This window comes from Betta splendens, chromosome 12, assembly GCF_900634795.4.
Source record: "Betta splendens chromosome 12, fBetSpl5.4, whole genome shotgun sequence".
NCBI lineage: Eukaryota > Metazoa > Chordata > Actinopteri > Anabantiformes > Osphronemidae > Betta > Betta splendens.
In genome coordinates, this window is record NC_040892.2 from 14,290,376 (window position 1) to 14,311,500 (window position 21,125).

The 21,125-nt window shown below is 39.0% G+C and overlaps 1 protein-coding gene and 1 long non-coding RNA gene across 5 annotated transcripts in view; one reads left to right on the forward strand and one right to left on the reverse strand.

Moving 5' to 3' along the window:
* Positions 1 to 21,125, reverse strand: part of mamdc4 (MAM domain containing 4) — a 95,590-nt gene that overhangs the window by 13,616 nt on the left and 60,849 nt on the right. For all 4 annotated transcript variants that reach the window (XM_029169785.3, XM_029169788.3, XM_055513128.1 and 1 more), the window contains 3 exons: positions 18,519 to 18,735; positions 18,288 to 18,425; positions 10,043 to 10,170 (listed from right to left, as the gene is read on the reverse strand). In XM_029169785.3, the coding sequence (XP_029025618.1) occupies positions 10,043 to 10,170; positions 18,288 to 18,425; positions 18,519 to 18,735 (483 nt within the window). The remainder of the gene's footprint in view (positions 1 to 10,042; positions 10,171 to 18,287; positions 18,426 to 18,518; positions 18,736 to 21,125) is intronic.
* On the forward strand, positions 3,204 to 5,660 carry LOC129604903 (uncharacterized). The gene is made up of 3 exons (XR_008696221.1): positions 3,204 to 3,537; positions 4,157 to 4,258; positions 4,494 to 5,660. It is a non-coding gene; the product is annotated as an uncharacterized LOC129604903 (long non-coding RNA).

The window sequence follows — 21,125 nt, forward strand, 5'->3', positions numbered from 1 at the left end:
TCACTGTGATAATAAAGATTACAACAATTCACTGTGATAATAACAATAAAGCTTAGATAGATAGATTATAATTAATAATAAAGCTTAGAAAAACAATACAGTGAATGCTTTGCAGCATTCACTGTGATAATAATAATAAAGCTTAGAAAAGCAATACAGTGAATGTTTTGCAGCATTCACTGTGATAACTAGATAAAGCATTTCCATTGGAAAATGCACAGTGAATGATTCCAAGCTGAAAATATTCCTGAAGAGTTGCTGAAAGTAACTGAAACATTTAAAACAGATGAAATAGCTCAATCATGTAAAGCATAGTTGAATGTATCTAAGGAGAAATAGGAATTAATTAAACAGTGCTGAATATTTGCAAAATAGGCTGAAGTAGTTGAATTTCATATGGAGAAAACACGAAAAAGATTTGCTGAAATTAACAAACTGGTGAAAATCAATCAATTAATTTGTTGAAATATAGCCAAATGTATCAAAATGGCTAAATATTGTAATTAAGTAGTTTTGATTTCAAGAGCTAAATGAGTAGCTAAACGTTTTGTAAATATTTAATACGGCTTAAATTTGCTTCAGAACAAGTATTTGGATTTAAATTGATAAAAGTTGAAGCTTTGAAGGAAGTGTGTGCAGATAATTGCTGAACAGTAAAATAGTTTCATTAGCTGGCTATAATTAACTAGTCAATTTCACAAAAGCGATTTTTAGGCTAAAGAATTAGATTGGTGCTTTTATTTTGAAAGTAATTTGAGAAAGTGTGTGTCCTAAATTGCTAAACTGGAAAAAGCGCCCATTAAGTAGTCCTACATAACAAAAAAAGCAGTCAAAAGCAGAAATCAGAAAGGTTTAGAGCTTAGTTAGTCGCACTAAAACTTTAGTACACTTATTTTGAAATGATTTACAGGAAGCTTGTGTGAGTAACTGTTAAATTGTTTCATTAACTAGTAATAATAAACCAGTAATTACTTATAGACTCATTGCCGATTCATAATTGACCATTCAAAAGCAAAAATTATTCTATTAAAGCTAAAAAATTTGGTTTAATGCTTTTATTTTAAAATGATTTAGAGATGTGTGTGTTTATAGCTAAACTTTAAAATAGTCTCATTACTTGTCACAGTTAACCATTCAAAAACAGAATTTATGCTTTTAAAGCTAAAAATTTGGATTGGTACTTTTATTTTGAAAGGATATTGAGGACACCTGTGCAGGTAATTTCTAAACATTAAGATTGTCTTATCATCTAGTCACAATACAGCAGCTAAACGCAGAAATATTGCCATTTTTAGCTAAAGATCTGGAATGGGGCTTTTATTTTGAAAAGATTTGGAGAAGCTGTGTGTGTATATTAGTCTAAATAACTAGTCATAATAAACCTGTTGAAAGCAGAACTATTGTTATCTTTACTGAAAGAGCATGATTGGGGGTTTTATTTTGAAAGGATGTGGAGAAGCTGTGTGTGCTTAATAGCTAAAATATGAAATACTCTCATTAACTAGTCACAATTGTCCATTAAAAAGCATAAATAGTCCTATTAAAGCTAAAAGTTGGATTAGTGCTTTTATTTTGAAAGATTCAGAGGAAGTGTCTGATTAATTACTAAAAAATCAAACAGTGTAATAAAGTAATCAATAATATGCATAGAGCTGAGTAAAAACTGTGTCTGTAGTGACGAGTTAAAGGCAGAAGTTCTATCTTTAAAAAGTGTGACCTCGCACTCTAGCTGTGACATAACACACTCTAGCTCACGTAATACACACTAATGAAAAAGCTGAGAAACAAACCAGTTGAAAGCAAAAATACTGCTATATTATATCTAAATAAAATATTTGTAATTAATCAGTTGAAACATTACTTAAACTAGCTAATGAGCTGAATGTATAGCTGATTGGATCGGCAAAACAAAAGGTGCAAGCCAAGGACTGAAGCCATTGAACCACAGTATATACTGTAGTTCAAAGAGGACTCATTGTAGCTGAAGAGCTGTCTCCACATGGAGAGATATGTGTGTGTGTGTGTGTGTGTGTGTGTGTGTGTGTGTGTGTGTGTGTGTGTGTGTGTGTGTGTGTGTGTGTGTGTGTGTGTGTGTGTGTGTGTGTGTGTGTGTGTGACACCGGGTAGAGTTTGGCACCATCCACCAGGTGTCACCGCCGATTGGAGAGCAGCAGGTGTTCAAAACATGGCCAAAACGCTAAACCTAAAGCAAATGAGAATATTTTGATACAAAATTATGCATCAATCATTGCAATTTCAATTTTAATATATTGTACTGGCTCACAGCAGTTAGTCCCGCCCTGAGCCGCTAAGGCTTATGGGTAAAACAACATTTTTTTTGTTTAAAGTCTTATTGTTAAAGTTAGGATGCAAAAATTTTTATAACTTTGGTCAAATTAAATTAGCATCAGGGGATTGTGTGTGGGATTGACCATCAATGAGCAGTGCTTTGTTGGGTTTGTGAATATTAAATTGTGCTTGCTTTCTACAAAGGAAGTGCACTAAGAGGGGCTGTTATTCTGTGTCTCATTACCTGCACAGTCTAATCTGAGCATCAGAGCCTTGAATGAATATTGCCTGTGAATAAGTACAGGATTTAATTGGGAGTTCAGTTAATTGGACTTGCTTGCAAGAAGGACTCTTAAAATAATTTAATGCTATAAACTAAAAAGTCTTCACCTTAGGCAAATGTGCATAGTTCATTAAATAATGAAAATGCTTTAATGAGTTTTTAATAATTTTATTTTTTTATTTTAGCAAAATGCTAAGCTGAAGACCATTCTGTGAATTAAAATAAATTAAAATATAAAAATTTTGTAATTAAACGCAAATAGCCTTATCAAGAATTGTTCATCATTAAGGGTCACTCCTATTAACACCACGTTCTGTTATGGTGCATTACCCACAATGCATTGTGCTATAAATTTGCATATATTTTTGAATGCTGTAATGTTGACTTAATTCCTTAAAGGGCTCATATCATGCAAAATCCACTTTTTAGACATTTTGGAGCGTTCCTATGACTCTATGGGTCACATATACACACACTGAGCACAGTAGAAATGCATTTCCTCCTTTTTTCACATTTTGAAAACGTAAATTTTCTCATCCAATGAAAACAGACCACGACCTACTCTGAAGCCGTTCCCCAGGTTTCGTCACAGTGGTTGAAAGTTCTCCTTGCAAATCCTGAACCACCACCCCCACAATGATCCCGAACCAAAACTGGACTTCCGCCCTTTTCCCCCCTCACTCACCGTGAACAGACCAGCACGGCAGCACCCAAGTCCTCCCATGGAAATAGTTCAGTTCTTAGGTGTTCTAACCAACACCAAAGTCTATTCACTTTACCAAGGGATCAACAAGTGAGGACTTTGTGGGTCACTTTTATTTTTAACGGACCGGTGCCAGAAACACTGCCTCAGCATTTTTACGTATGTGCATTTCAAACGAGGGTGCGTACAATGCTGTATTTGTTTCACGGCTCCTGTTGGAAAAAAAGGATCTATTCCTACAGTCCGTCATCCACTCACTGAAGTAAGTACATGCTTGATATTTATAATGTTTTAAAATGTTACTTTGTCCGTTTAAAATGTAGTAACCTATGTCTGAGGCAAGTTACTAGCTAGCTATGCTAACGGCTACAGTGAGTCAACCGAGCCTTTGTCCCTTTAAAATGTGCTACTCTGAGTTGGCGCAATCACACACCTGTGTGGGGAACAGCTAATAGCGATGGGCCTTCGATCGGCGACAGGCAGGAAGTGGTGGATCGAGCTTTTGTCCTGTTGACGTGCTGCCGCTCCTGTTTGTGTTGCGTTAGCCGTTAGCATGCCTTTAGGCCTTTGCACTTTAGAGCTACAGTTGGTCGATCGCTACAAAAAGAAACTGCAGATGAACGTGGTTATGTTTATTACCCCTTCCTGTGTCACAGTCTGAATCAACTTGTGATTTTGGGTTATGTCATTGTTCTATCAAATTCTAACATGATTAGTTGGAATGATTACTGTGTTGTGTTGCAAACTTAGTTGCTAATTAGTCACATCTCTACAATACCTGCTGCTTATCTGGTCAGTTACCTATAGCTTGTACCATAGCCATTATATTTGTAGGACCAATACAATTTACAGTAAATGTAACAGTCTTTTCTATACTGTAGGGAGGCACATCCCAGTTACCTACATGCAAGGAGGCTGTCAAACAGAGAAATCACTGCAGACTGTTGGTACACGGACATCTGCTGCCCAGCTCAGGAGTAAAGGTATGTACGTTTGTATGTACCAACAGTAAGATAGGTAATAGAAGATCTTAATTGGTATATACTGTTTAGATTTTATATTTGAATTGTAACAACTGTTTATCTGTTGTTTTAGCACAGACAGGCCTGTCCTCTTGTTTGGTTTAATTTTTTGTCTGGTATTGTGTGTTCTTACATTAGAGAAGGTTTTGACCTACATAATAATGAAGATTTCACTAATCTGCAATTCTGATTGCAGTACCTTTTGTTTTGATGAGGTGATGGTGAGGACAGCCACAGCTTCCATCAGGTAGAGGACTGCTTCCGCTCAGTCTTCCAAATAGTGATGAGAACAAGGATCACCACATCTCCCTGTTTACCCTACTTTCATGCATTTCGTCTGCAAGGCCCTGCAAAAGCTTCTGTCCTCAAACCCCCAGACTTCTTAATTAACTCAGTAACCTATACATTGCACATTGGAGTGTGAAGGTAACAGTTTGTTTTGGAGTAGTGGTGTATTTTTTTGGTTTACAATAAAGTTGGCTTTAACTATTATGTATTTCACTGAACTCTGTTTTTGAAGGGAAAACACTTTTATTTAGGAAATCATAGTATTGAAATTACATGTTTTTCTCTTTCTAATATGGTAAGCTATAAAGTTGAAGCGGCCATAAATAAAACGCATATAAATTATATATAAATAAAATAAAAAAAATTCTTAATGAGTGTTGCACTCACAAAAAACACATTTTTACTCAAATGGTAAAGGAGTTATTCTACAGGTGGTCTACATCAATCATACTATGAGTGTTTTAGTGTTTTATCCATCAGGAAACTGCCTTCATCTACAACCCAAGCATGAAGAAGCATGAAGAGATGGCAACTCAGATTCTTCACCCCAGGAATCCTCAGCACCAGCTCACTAGCCTCTGAAGACTAGATACCTGTAACAACTTTAGATACAGAGACATATTACTGTCAGATTTATCATGAATGACAAAAAACATAATTAAAAGCAGTAAAAATATGTTAGGTCAATATATAATTTGAACCAATGCTTTTTGTTCCCAGGAAGGTCATGCAGTGATTGCTCTAAATATTAATGCACATTTTTTAAATAAAATTATGTCAGAGCAGCAGCACAAGTAAGACAAAAACAGTGAAATGTGTAAATGTAAAATGTATTTATTATTTCAGCTATGCTCTCAAACTTATTTATTTGTATAATGTAAGCTAAAGTATTGTTTTCTATTAACGAGAGTTTTCCAGATAAGTCGTGTTGTGAATATTGAAGCTGCACACGCCATTTAGCATACGCATTAGCAACCGCTAGTCACTTTGCAAATTACATAAATCAATTAAATTGAAGTAAATGCGACATTACCAATGAGACACATCTTGCATCAGCCGAAATGTGGCGACTTCAACAGCCTCCGCTTCAGGGTCAGATTCGGGATCGTAGACGTATGGTTCTACTACGCTACGAACCAGCTGGCTGGCTAATGTCGTGCAGTCCTGTAGCAGGTCTTCTTCTGTCGAGGATTGCAGTGGATTGCATTCTCAATATCGCACTACTGTCACCTATTGTATCCTAACCGTGCGGTGGCTCGTATCCATGGAGCCAATTTAAAAAATAAAACAACAACAAAAAAGGTATGCGCTTCCGTGTCTACACCTACTCTTATGGGGAATCAATAATGCAATGAACTTATCAATAATATTCATAGAGCTGCTGTGAGCATTAGGAGTTTGACTTGTAAGTCAAACTGCTATTGAGCTCAATCCCTTATCTGCTGCAGCTGCGCCGTTGTCATAGAACAGACAGGAACCTCCACTGCTCAGCACAAAGAGCTGGAGTGAGGCTGATTTCCACCCCAGCTTAACAGGCTTGTTACACCAAAACCATAAAGACTATCACAAAAAAAACTTCACTTTATGAATCCCAAGGCTTCAATGATCACCTGGTGTGCGTTTTATGCTTGAGGATTGAAAATTGTGGCCACAGTCGCGATTTAAAAATGCCTGTCCCTCTGTGATTTTACCCAGATGAGAGTATTTTCCATTTAAGTGAATGGGAGGATTTCTGGAACTCTCTGTTCTTTGAGGCAGATACAGACTAAAGTATAGTTTTAATGGCTTAGCCATGCACATCGTTGGTAAGAAGAGAAGTATTAGAAGTATATATACTAATGGAAAAGCTGAAAATTCCTAAAAAAACACTGTATGCTTGAACTGCTACAACTCAGAATGTGTTAAAGATATCAAGAAGCTAAACAAGACATTTATAGTTGAATCGTTGAAGATTGCTTTGAAGTTTAAATGGTGTCTGTAGCTTAAAGTGTGTTAAAATAGTTAAAGCTGAAAGCAGAAAAAGAGGATTTGAAATCCTTCTCCATTCATTTCAATGGGGAAAAAAGTTGAAAAAAGCTTAATAACTTGAAAAATATGAAACATGTGAATGAGAAAAATAATAGCACACTTCTCCTTAGAAAGCTGAACATTTTGATACTAGGATGGTTTCTGTAGCTCAAAGGATGCGGGAGTAGTTAGGTGCGGAAAAACGTACGGAAGAACAAATATAATAATAACTAGATAAAGCATTTCCATAGAAAATGCGCAGTGAATGCTTCCATGCTGAATGTATTGCTGAAGAATTGCTAAAAATAGCTAAAAAATTTAAAACATCTGAAAGTAGCTTAAACACATAAAGTATAGATGAATGCATCTGAACAAAACTGGGTGTTGTTTAAACAGAGCTGAATATTTTCAGAAGAAGCTGAAGGAGTTGAATTTCAAATTAAGGATAGTTCAGAGATCTGTTGAAATTCAATAAACGCTAAAATGAAGAAAGTATGTAAAGGATTGCTGAACTTGATGAAACATAGTTGAATGTATCAAAATAGGTAAATGGAGTCCAAGAGCTGAAGGAATAGTTGAATGCTGTGGAAACTTTTAAAACAGCTGACAGTAGCTGCAGAAGAAGTAGTTGAATTTCAGATTTGGAAAAGTTGGAGCATTTGATGACGCATGTGCAGGGAATTGCTAAAATTGCTAATTGCTAAAATTTATAACTCAATATATCTGAAGGAAATCAATATAGTTATATGAAGAAGTGAACACGTAAACAAGCCTTATTACACTGTAAAATATTCTAATTAACTATTTGCAATTAATCAGTTGAAACATTACTGAAACTAGCCGATGAGTTGAATGTAAAGCTGATCAGATTTGCTAAGAAGTTGCAGAGCTGAATGTGAACAAATAAAATAAAAGCAGTTTGATTTCACTAAAAAGTGTTTTACACATAACAACAGTGCTGTAAATCTTTTTTCTGAAGAAAGGTTCAAGACTTGCTCCAGCGGGGTTTTGAACCAGAAATTCTGTGTTAGGATCCTGCTTTCCACTGGGCCAAAGTAGCTGCTCATATCACTGCTTAGAGTGGCTGTATAGATCCTACTCTAAAACTAAACTTTCTAAAATTCTTCGTTTATGATATAGATTACTAATATAGTGATGCATTAAGGATATAACTCACCTTATCTGGGAAACAGAAATATTTATCTCAATAACGTGACTGCATATACATGCCTCAAAGAGGAATCGAACCCAGATGTCCCACTCAAGAGTGAAGGACTTAAACCACTGTGCTACCGGACATAATGCCTTCAGGATGACTTGGCTAAAGAGTTTCCTCAAATGAAAATAAATCCTTAGTTATTTTATTATGTTTGTTTTATTAAACAAACACCTGAAATTTGCAACAGTGCCAAAACCCTAAACCTAAAGCAAATGAGAATATTTTGATACAAAATCATGCATCAATCATTGCAATTTCAATTTTAACATATTGTACTGGCTCACAGCAGTTAGTCCTGCCCTGAGCCGCTAAGGCTTATGGGTTAAACAACCGTTTTTTTGTGTTTAAAGTCTTATAGTTAAAGTTAGGATTCAAAAATTTTTATAACTTTGGTCAAATTAAATAAGAATTTTGTTCATTTATGGTTGTAATGTGTTCTTTTGTTTTTCTTCTTTTTTGTGTGGTACACTGCAAGTGAGGGGATTGTGTGTGGGAGTGACCATCAATGAGCAGTGTTTTGTGGGGTGTGTGAAAATTAATGTTCTTGCTTTCTACAAAGGAAGTGCACCAAGAGGTGCTGTTATTTTGTGTCTCACTACCTGCACAGTCTAATCTGAGCAGCAGAGACATGAATGAATATTGCCTGTGAAAAAGTACAGGATTTAAATGGGCGTTCAGTTAATTGGACTTGCTTACAAGAATGACTCTTAAAATAATTTAATGCATGTTGCTATAAACTAAAAAGTCTTCACCTTAGCCATATGTGCATAGTTCATTAAATAATTAAAATGCATCAATGAGTTTTAATTTTTTTTTATTTTAGCAAATTGTTAAGCTGAAGAGCATTCTGTGATTAAAAAAAAATAAAATATAAAAATTTTGTAATTAAACGCAAAGATTAGTCTCTTATGTCAACAAGAAGAGCCTTAAAGTATGATCTCAATAGTGTGAGAGCTGTTCAGCTCTCCCACTAATAATAAAGAGAGAAGATCTCAATAGTGTGAGAGCTGTTCAGCTCTCCCACTAATAAAGAGCAAAGATCTTAATAGTGTGAGAGCTGTTCAGCTCTCCCACTAATAAAGAGCGAAGATAGCAATAGTGTGAGAGCTGTTCAGCTCTCTTTAATAATCTATGCATTTAATTTAGCTATTTAACCACTCTGACTTCTCTGCTTATTTGAGTGCCAAATGATTGTTACAATTTAGGAGTAATCCAAATCAAATAGTTTGACTCACTCTGTCCTCACCTACAGGTATCATAGGACTCAAAGTTGGGTGTCTGTGATGAGCAGCTGCGGATCCAACCATCCTGCCTGTATCCAGTCTCTGGTCCAACCATCCTGCCTCTCTCTCTCTCTCTCTCTCTCCCTCTCTCTCTATCCCCTCACCCCAAACGGTCGAGGCAGATGGCTGCCCAGATCCAACATGCTTCTGCTGGAGGTTTCCTTCTCGTTAGAAAGGGAGTTTTTCCTCTCCACTGTTGCTATCAGAAAGTCTGCCCCACTGGTTGAACTCATTTCTCCGCTCTGAAGTGACCACTGCCCCAGGGGTATTTAAACCAGTGACAGCCTAGTTGAATTGGATTTCCCTCCATCTTCAAACTTCTGTCACCTTTTGTTTTTTTTTGTTGTTCTTAAATTTTGTAAACTAACGTTAAACTTAGAAATACAAACGAGCAGCTAATTTTGTTATTTTAGTAAGTTATCTCAAGAAACTCAGCGAACTGAAACAATAACCAACAGTCCTTAATTGACTCGCTGTTTTTGATTGAACTAATTAAATTTGATCCCAGCCCGTTTTCCCTTTTGGACTAGTTTAGGTAGTGCTGGCGCTTTGAAACACCTTAAAAAGTTCAGCCTGGCTTGACTGTTACTTTGCTGACCTCGAGCCATCATCATCACAGTGGGCGACGATTCCTGGCCCAGAGGCCTGTGGCACCTGGATCAGAGAGGGCACGCTTTGCTCAACCAAGCCGTTAACGGGAGATGCTGCACAGCAGTCTACAGTTCCAAACTAAGGCAAGACAAACATCTCTAATCCTCTGAGAATTCTGGTGTTTCTCAAAACGCATTCTTATTTTTAATCTCCCAACCATCTTCTGTGTAACTCAAACTGTGACAGCAATCAAAGTGTGCAAAATAATAATAAAGTAATAAAAAAGTTTTTTAAATCTTGAATCTTGAATTAAGGGTATCATTTCTGCTGCAGCTGTTTAAAGTCTCTACACATTACCTGCCACTCCACAAGGGCACTTGAGATGTCACCATTGCCATGTCGCCAAACATGTCCCTGGTTTAGATTGTCAGAGAAAATCTTCACCCTGTCTCCTTTCACTGGTTTAATATACACCGTCAGAGATCCTGCGCAAGACACATAATCAAAGAGTGCATTTATGAAAAGTGAGGCCCAAAGTGAGGACATTTTGACAAAGACAACATCTTGGCCACTGTCCTTACTGTCTGAGAGTTAAAATGTGACTTAGGGCTGAGGTTAATTAAGAAATTGAGTTTTGTTTAGGTTAGGGTTAAATTAGGGGGTCATATCATGCAAAATTCACTTTTTAGACATTTTGGAGCGTTCCTAGGACTCTATGGGTCACATATACACACACTGAGCACGGTAGTATGCATTTCCTCCTTTTTTCACATTTTGAAAATGTAAATTTTTTCATCCAATGAAGACAGACCTCGTCCTACTCTGAAGCGGGGTCCCCGTTGTCGTCACAGTGGTAGGAAGTCCTCCCTGCAAATCCTGAACCACCACCCCCACAATGATCCCGAACCAAAACTGGACTCCCACACACACACACACTCACCGTGGACAGACGAGCACGGCAGCGCCCAAGAAATAGTTCAGTTCTTGGGTGTTTTAACCAACACCAAAGTCTATTCACTTTACCAAGGGATCAACAAGTGAGGACTTTGTGGGTCACTTTTATTTTAAATGGACTGGTGCCAGAAACACTGCCTCAGCATTTATATGTATGTGCATTTCAAACGAGGATACGTACAATGCTGGATTTGTTTCACGGCTCCTGTTAGAAAAAAGGATCTATTCCTACAGTCCGTCATTCACTCACTGAAGTAAGTACATGCTTGATATTTATAATGTCTTAAAATGTTAGTTTGTCTGTTTAAAATGTAGTAACCCATGTGTGAGGCAAGTTAGTAGCTAGCTATGCTAACGGCTACAGCCAGTCCACCAAGCTTTTGTCTCCTTCAAATGTGCTCATGTGAGCTCCTGCAGCCACACACCTGTGTGGGGAAAAGCCAATGGCTATCGGCATTCAAGCGGCTACAGGCAGGGAACAGTGGGTCAAGCTTTTGGCCTTTTTCTGTAATCGCATACACCTGGGGGGAACAGCTGGTAGCTCCCAGCCTTCTAGCGGCTACAGGCAGGAAGCGGTGGGTCTAGCTCGCTGTAGTAAGTTTGTGCTTGATACTTGTGATGTCTTAATATGTTGGTTGGTCTGTTAAAAATGGAGTAACCCACTTGTGAGAAAGGCTAATGGCTATCGGCATTTGAGCGGCTACAGGCAGGGAGCGGTGGGTCTAGCGTTTGTCCTTTTTCTGTAATCGCATATACCTAGGGGGAACAGCTGATCGTTATCGCCCTTCCAGCAGCGACAGGGAGGGAGCGGTGGATCTAGCTCGCTGTAGTAAGTTTGTGCTTGATACTTGTGATATCTAAATATGTTAGTTGGGTCTGTTTAAAATGTAGTAACCCACATGTGAGACAAGCTAATAGCTAGTTTTGCTAACGGCTACAGCCAGTCAACTGAGCCTTAGTCCCTTTTTAAATGTGCTACTCTGAGTTGGCGCAATCACCCACCTGTGTGGGTAACAGCTAATAGCTATGGGCCTTCGATCAGCGACAGGCAGGGAGCGGTGAATCGAGCTTTTGTCCTGTTGACATGTGCTGCCGCTCCTGTTTGTGTGTTGCAGTAGCCGTTATAATGCCGTTAGGCCTTTTTGCACTTTGGAGCTACAGCTGGTCGATCGCTACAACAAGAAACAGCAGATGAATACAGTTATGTTTGTTATTACCCCTTCCTGTGTCACAGTCTGAATCAACTTGTGATTTGGGGTTATGTAATTGTTCTATCAAATTCTAACATGATTAGTTGGAAAGGTAACTGTGTTGTGTTGCAAGCTTAGCTGCTAATTAGTCACATCTCTACAATAACTGCTGCTTATCTGGTCAGTTACCTATAGCTTGTGTACCATAGCCAATATAGTTGTAGGACCAATAAAATTTACAGTAAATGTAACATTGTCTTTTTCTATACTGTAGAGGGGCACATCTCAGTTACCCACATGCAAGGAGGCTGTCAGACAGAGAAATCACTGCAGACTGTTGGTCCACAGACATCTGCTGCCCAGCTCAGGAGTGAAGGTATATACGTTTGTATGCAAAAACAGTAAGATAGGCAATAGAAGATTTTAATTTTAATTGGTATGTACTTTTTACATTCAATATTTAATTGTAACAACTGTTTATCTGTTGTTTTAGCACAGGCAGGCATGTCCTCTTGTTTGATTTAATTTTTTACGGTTAGAGAGAGAGAGATAACATTTCTCTTACATTCAATTCTCTGCACTGGCTGTAGGATAAAATTTAAAATTCTCCTACTCACCTTTCAAAGCACTTAATGATAAAGTTCCTTCTTATCTTAAAGACCTCATAGTTCCTTATGCTCCTATGCTTAAATTTAATAAATGTTAAATGGTAAATGTAAATGTTAAATGATCGAACTGAATATTTAAGTCGACTCCACCCCCTATGATCCTAGATTAGTGATGTGTACTAAAAATACTAAAATACTGGAGAGAAACCTAAAGTCAAAGCCATCATGGCCGCCAGCTCCGACTCCCTACCGTTAGCTAAGATTGAACGTGTTGTGACTCAGCTTCCACGCCACCAGGGGCAGCCTGGTTTCACCCTTTGGTTTTGTGTCCTTGTTTCTGTCTTGTTTCCTGTATTAGTTTGATTGGGTTCACCTGTCCTGTCTTGTATTTAAGGTCTCAGTTTGTGCACGGTCTTTGTGGGTGCATTACATGTTACTGTGTCATCGTGCTCTCCGTCCAGTTTTGTGTGTTTGTTCACTGATTGTGTTAGGTACTGTTGTTTGCATGTTTGGTGTTCTTAGTATGGTTAATTTAGTTCCCTGCTTGGCAGTGATCTTCAGTTGACCAGTGAGTACTTCTGTTAGTTTTGCGCTATTTAGGTTTTGATCTCAGATACAGTTTGCATGTTTTGTGTTTTTAGGATGGTCGTTTAGTTTCCTGCTCTGCAGTATCTTTAATTAACCTGTGAGTTATGTGTTAGTTTGCATTGTTTTTTTTCTGGCCTATCCTGCATACGCAGCGTCCTTAATTCGTATTGTCCTCTGTCTGTATGTTTTATTTATTAAATAATTTATTGTCAGTCCTGTCTGTGGGTCGTGCATTTGGGTCCTCCCTCCCAGTTCAGTTTGTAGGCCGTTGTAGCCTGTTTCCCTGCTCAGGGAGCTTGTTTTAGAATACTGTTCAGGTCCAGTTTGACCCTTGCTTGTAACAGAATGGGCTGTAACGGCAGGTGTGCGGGCTGAGGCTCTGCTTCAAACTGCTGTTCTGTCGTAAACACCATTAATGGGGAGTTACTGTAAGTAGGTTTAAATAGAATATTTCTGTGACGCCGGTGGAGAATTAGTTATACTAACTATACTAGCTAGCCAAAGTCACGTCCAGGCTAAAAACAAAAGTTTCCAGATCAGATGTGGGCGGGGTTTGTGCGCTCTGTTTGAGGTGTTTGAGTTTGCGTCTCTGATCTGAGACCAGCGCTGTTTGAGGGTAGGGGTGGAGTCTACTTGCACATCAGGAATATTTAGTTTTACACTCGGCAAGCATTTAACATTTACATTTAACATTTACATTTAGACTTTTGCACATTTAACTAAATGTGAGAAAACATGTTATAGGTGCTCCTTTTACATTCGGCACCCCATACGGCATTCAACTGGAGCTTTAACCAAAACAGTGTCACTAGGTTTCTTATTACTTTCTTTTCCCGTATACTGCTTTTACTGATCAAACCACTCGCTTTGGTGCGTACCTTTCTCGTGGTGCCTTCGTGGACCCTCCGAAACGACGTTAAAGTCAAGAGAATGTTGCCTGAATGTTAAACATCATTGATGTTACAGTCAGTATTTATAACCCAGCAGTTTTTAAATCTGCGCATCATAAAACTGGATTCAGATGCGTCACAGTTTGACAGACACTAAGCGCAACCACTGCAGTTATGAAGTTGCTTGCTACACCCCATTTTCCTCCATACCGTACTGGGTGACACAGCAAACATGATTGCAATGTTCCTGATAGACATAGACAGCACAAAAGTCCTTACTGCTGCATTTGGAATTTCAAGACGTGGACGGTCAACAGAATGGTTCCTTTTATATTGCACATGGACACAACGCTCAATTTATCACAAATGGTTGAGTATGGCATCCTCAATCTGAACACATTAACACAAGCAAGAGCGAAAACATACCAAGCATTAAAAAAATATCGCCTAAACAGCTCAAAACAGTACAGTATCTGCTGGTAAATGATATATCTCTACTTAATCTGCTAAAGTAACCAGGACTTCACTCATGTCTGCCATCTCTAACCACACAACCCCTCACAGGTGTCTAGGAAAGCGAATCGATGTGAAGAGATCAGCCAATACATGTGCAGGTCCCACCCACCAACACTGATTGACAGACAAAGTCATTCTGCTGTAAAACGGTAATATGAAATATATACGGCACTGGGGAAAAGGGCATTATGCAATAAAAGCCGACTTTGGAAAAATTACATTTTGAAATAAAAACTTCTGGATTTAAATAAAAAGGCAGATGTACAGATGGAGCGGTTCATTTTCGCTGATTTCAGTCGACTGTCAGTCACCTTTCTGACGCTGATCACACACTTATCACACCCCCATCAGCCGACTGTCAGCAGCCCCCCTCCTTGATCTGTCTGGGGAAGGTGTTAAAAATGTTAATGAGGCCACCCCCATTTTAGCACCAAAGACGCAATTCCAGGCTAAAACCAAAAGGTGGAGCTTTAGTATCTGACCCGTAGAGTTAGAGTCAAACAGCAAGTATAGGCACAGTTCTGAGAACAGGACATAGATCTGATAATGTCAGTTCTACACTGTTTGCTAGGGCAGACAGACATACAAACAGACAGACAGACAATAGTCTGTCTAAACAGTCAACTAAAAAGTTGAGAAAACTTGAAAAGTTGACTTCATTTCAGAATTGAATGTTGTACTAACTTTTTTTTTAATCATAGATAAGCATCGGCAGCTCACGCTGCCACAGCTGCCAAACTACCTTCTGGAGGTTTATCAGTTACTGGCTGTATTAGGTTGAGTTGGACTTCACAAATGAAATTAATAAATTCTCATTCTATATATTATTCTTATTCACTTGAATGTAGTGTGTGTCAGTCTGCCTGCTTCAGGAGCTGTTTTAAATTAAAAAAAGAACATTTCAATGTTCTAATCAAGCTTAGATGAACATAACAATAGAGAGCCTCTTTTCAGACAGAACGACCAATCCACAGCACCAGTTAGACTGGTTTCACACCACCCCCTTCTCCCCAAAGCACCAGAGTCCTGCAGTGCTGTTACCTGATGTAACCAGATACATTTGTGAACTACTTCATCCATCCATCACTTATAAGAGCCTAGTGGTTAAAGCACACAACTTCTCACCCACAGTTTTTAATTAAACTGTTTTTGTTAGTTGGTGGTTTAAAATAAGAAACTTTTATATCCTAAAGCCATAGACTTAACACTTTCTTTTTAACAAGTTTTATTTACAGATTTTATAAACGTCCAGGTCATTTGACCATTTTCTAAACCAAGTTGTCTGAAAGTTGGGTCACTACATTCTTTTAGAGCAGAAATGTTTCTCGAGGAGCTTCTACATTATATGTCCTTCATGGGGGACATGGTCTTCACACCTTCTCACAGTCCTTTGTTCAACTGATGAGCCAGTTCTTTACAGGTGTGAAGTGAAGCCTATTGTAAATAGAGGATAGTGCCTAACTTTACTCAGACTGAAGGTTCCTGCACTTTTGGTAATGTTTCTGCTTTAAGAAAAGTCTGTAAGTTAACTTGAAAATGATTGAGCAGTCACAATCAGCCGATTGCAGTGACATTTGGCAGTAAAAGGTGACTGAAATGACACGGAACTGAAAGAATATCAGCTGGCATAACTCATAACACATATGTATGCAGATCTCTGTATTTTCTGTCACTTGAATTTGTGTGGTAAACAAAATACACCAGAGGCAAGTTTACACCAGGAGTCTCTAGCTGGGAGCTTCTGTGCCTTAACCACCAGGCTGTTGGTCCTCTGAGGCAGACGTACTGTATGGCCAGTAACTAAATTCCTTCATACAGCATTATGTTAACAGAGCCTTGATTTCAGTGGAACCTTTAAAGTTATGGATCCATGAAGAATTTTCTTTTTAAGCACTTTACAAATATATCTGGTTTTTATGGCTCAGGTGAAGTTGTGTTGAAGTTGAGTCATGTCAACTCTTTCAGTCTGGTGTCCTTCTTGGGGGAGGGTTCATCACACCTACTCACTTTTGTGTCTTTTGTTCACGTAACGAGCCAGTTCTTTGCAAGTGTGAAGTGAAGCCAAACTGGAGGATAATATGGAACTTCCCTCAGACTGAGGAAGCTTTTGGTCTTTGTCAGTTGTAAAAAAAATGCCAGTAAATTTAGAGCTAAACATTACAATACAGTAATACATACAATACAGTATAATTAAAACAAATAAAATGTGGATGTTGACTGAATGTTTGACTAAGGGCATTGTATTCATAACAGCTGTAATTTTCTACTTCTTGCTTAGACATAAATAACTTTAAGTTCAGTTATAAACTACGCTCATTTCTGTTTTATATATATATAATATATAGTACACAAACCTCACACACAAACCTCATGCACTTCCAATCTGCCTATGGGCCTGCATTACACATCACTGCTCCACCTGGTGCATGAATTTGCAATTGCAGGTCATTTCTTAAAAAAGGTTTAGGGGGCGTTAACAAGGCAGCCACGCATTAAGTACATCACAGTGGGGGGTCATGACTGGTGTAGGGGGGCTTGGTGGAATGATACCTAAGTCATGCTAATGTCATGACAAGATCAGTGTGAAATCCTGCAGCAACGAGGCAACGAAAATTTGCCGCTCCATCTGTAATAATTTGTATTATTATGAAAATAATCATTATGAAATTTTCATTATAATGAGCAGATTTTACAGCATAATGAAACATATTTTATAATAAAAAGCTTACTTTGGAAAATGTTTGTGATTATTTCATAATTTCCTGGTCAGTTTACATAATTGTCCCATTTATTCATACAAATATTCATTTCATATTGTCCTATTAATTAATTTAATATTGAACACTTTGGTGTTCCATACTTAGATTGTGTTCACAGATCATGGCTGTCTATAAAGTATATAAAGTAGAGTAAACTTTATAAAGTAATGTATACATTTCTAAATCATGCAAACTATAATGCATATGAAAGTTTTATTCATTATAATAAGTTCTATAAACTCATGACATAAATCTGGCAATGAAAGACGTAATTGTTCCATATAGGCTGATAGTAAGTAATAAGCCTCAGTGAAACAATTTACCGTTTCCATTTTCCATGTACCCTGAGCAGAAAACGCACCCCTATCAACACACACACACATCAACCACCACACTCCTACAAACACCTACTCAATCATACGTGAACCCATGCCCTCTCAGATACATGTTCACATCCACACCATTCACTTATTTGCATTCATGGGGAGGGTAGGTCCCTGGCATGCTGCCCATGTGGCCCCAGGAAGAGGCACAACTGGTCTCACCTCCAGGCCCCAGTGAAAGAGCCCACCCTCCGGCCCTAAATGTATGTGTATGTGGCTAAGTTTGAGGAACTTTGGAAGACCGCCAGTTCCCTGAGGGATCCAGCAGAGAGAGCCATCAAACCCGAAGGCTCCCCCACTGGCCCCACCAGGGGCAGCCTCCAAAGTCCTGGATGACTGTATATAACAAATGCAATTAAAACTGTACAGCATCCTACTTTGGGAGGGACGGATTGGTGGAAATGTTTTTCAGTAGCCCCAATCTCTCTATCAGTAGGAGCTCTTTAAGAATCTACAGTTGACTGCTGTCCCAGCGCCATGTGTATTAAATGAAAATTGTACTTGCCATAAAGACCCAATGAGTGTTGTGATCTCTAGCAGTTTTATATCTGCGGAAATTAGCTTGAACCAGTAGGCCTCTCATTTCTTTTTCTGCAAAAAGCTGAAACTTGTAATTGTGGAATAAATTATTGTGTGTGTGTGTGTGTGTGTGTGTGTGTGTGTGTGTGTGTGTGTGTGTGTGTGTGTGTGTGTGTGTGAGTAAAGATGTCTCACCTGGATTTACTCCTCCTCTCTGATACCAGAAATAGAGACACTCAGTCTTGGAAGTACCTTGACGAACTGGGGAAGTGAGTACTGCTGTCTCACCATAAGGAAGGATGTTTGCTCCAGTGTTGGTCATCATGTAAAAACCTGAATTCATATCAGACATTGGAAAATCACAGGTTACTCTCAGTTCTCGGCAGGTGCAATACATAAAAATAATTTAGAAAAAATCTCTTCTACCTAGTTCGGTTTCTAGAGTGTGGTCTTTCTTCGGTCCAGTAGTTGTGACGGCGTGTCCATTACAGTGGAACCATTGAACTTTACCAGAGCTGCTGTATGCACATGTCTGGTCTTCAAAAGAACACAATCGTGGTGCGCTGCACGAAGCAGCCATGAAGTTCACATCATCAATGGCCAGTTGTCCATCATAACCCGAGCGAACTGCTTCAAACACCAGCTGTTTAGGATGTTATATGAAAGATATTACATGGATACATTTTAGTTATATATGTTAAAAATAAAAGACATGGGATTAAAAATAATTTAAATTAGCATGTATAGTTGTTATAACCCTAACATTGTTTTTTTCTCAATATAAAGGAACAATTAAAATTTTTTAAGTGCTTTGTAAGGGAGTAGAAGAATTTTTTATTCTATCCTACATTTTACAGCTAGCCAGTGCAGCAAAGCTAATTTAGGAGAAATTTGATCTCTCTTTCTAACTCCCATCAGAACTCTGGCTGCAGCATTTTGAATTTGTCACGGAACGGCAGAGAGAGGACCCAAATGCTTAGTGCAGACGCAGCAGACAGATGGGGTAAGTAAAAGGGCTTTAATACGGGAATCGTAGTCTCAGACAGTCCAGGTCATACAGTTGCAATCATTAATATAGAGGCACAGAAGGAGCAGGCTTAATCACTTCCAGAAGACAGGCATCAGGATCAGGAGGCAAGAATCAGAAGCCGGTAACACGGAACGGGGTCAAACACAAAGTGAGCTGTCAATGGAATGCTGGAAAGTGACGACATGCGTACAACGATCTGGCGGATAACTGTGGTGACTACTGGTGCTTAAATCCGGGTGGCTGATTACTGATCTGAGACAGGTGTGCATGGTGAACCGGGAGTGACAGGGAACAGCTGTGACATGAACAAAAACCGGAAGTCCTTCAACATAAAAGAGGAAATGAAATTGGAACCAAAAACATGACAACTAAGTCCCTTCAAAACAAAAGCGGAAACTAACCTGATGAACAGAAACCGGAAGTGTTACAAAATAAAACAGGAAACAAGGCCAAGACCTGACAGAATTAGCTGTAGGCTTTTTAATGAGCTGGAGATTAAAAAATTCATGTGAGAGAGGATGCTTGCCGTGGTGCAGTGTTAGCGCATTGCGCTCCTGTCGCCCAGGTTCAATCCCCTCAGAAAGGGGTTGCGTCAGGAAGGGCATCCGGTGTAAAAACTTGCCAAATCAACCATGCGAATCATTCACTGTGGCGACCCCTAATGGGATAAGCAGAAAGGAGTTTTTTAAACTAGCTACAGGGGTTGCAAGCCAGTAATTTCTGTGCCGGTCCCAAGCCAAGATGAATAGACAGGGTTGCATCAGGAAGGGCATGAGGCCAAAAACAACCATTTGTATTGTCCATAAGAATTTCATACTGCATTGGTTGTGACTCGGGGTTAACAATAACCGCCACTGATGCTGTTACCCTACAGGGTGATTGAAAACAGAACAAACAGTTTGTGGAGGAAACAAAGATGGTGGAGGAAAACAAAGATCAAAGAAAGGAGCCATGCAAAGAGAAGGTGAGAAGATTCAAGCCACATCTCTCTTCGCTGATTATGGGCAATGTGTGGTCACTGAATAATAAAATGGACGAACTGACAGCTCTAATGAGAGAGGAGAAAATCTTTGCTGAGAGCAGTTGGATGTGTTTCACGGAGACCTGGCTGCATGACGGTATCTCCAGACTCCGAATAGACTCCAGCGTTAACAGACAGTTTCTACACATTACACTCATTTCTGTTTACATCACCCCTTCCACGAACGCTCCCACAGCATGTGACGTAATACAGATGGTCATCTCCAACCTGCAGTCCAGACATCCTGACGCTTTCTTTATGATCTCCAGCGACTTTAATCACATCAGCCTCGACAAGTGACTTCCTATGTTCACCTAGTTTTTGAGCTGTCCCACCAGAGGTGAGAAGACACTGAATCTGATGTATGCTAATGTTAAGTATGTCTACTCTTCCACTGCCCTCCCCTCTTTGGGAAAGTTGTATCACAATTTGATTCAGAGGAAGAGGTTGGCTAAAAGAAAGTGGAATGTAGAAAGGACTGAGGAACGTAGACAGTACAAGAAAGCGCAGTGTAAAGACGGAGGTGGCAAAGGCCAAACAGTGATGGAAAGGTACAAACAACCTAGGAGAGTGTACAGAGAAGATGGAAGGAGTTTTAAGGAGCTGATGAAAGAGGAAAATGACAGGGGGAAGAAGGAAGGAAGATGTAAATGTTGTGGAGCAGGAAGTAAGAGAGATTAAAAAAATGAGGTGAGGAAGGCTCTGAAAAGGATGAAGAGGGGAAAGGCTGTTGGTCCTGATGACACACCTGCAGCAGTGGAGTTTCTTACTGGCTTGTTCAACAGGATTCTAGAGAGAAGATTCCTGAAGTATGGAGAAGAAGCATTCTGGTACCGATCTTTAAGAACAAGGGTGACACACAGAACTGCAGGAACTACAGAGGAATAAAGTTGATGAGTCACACAAGCTGTGGAAAACAGTAGTGGAAGCCAGGCTTAGGAAGAAGGTGGAGATTTGTGAGCAGCAGTATGGTTTCATGTGC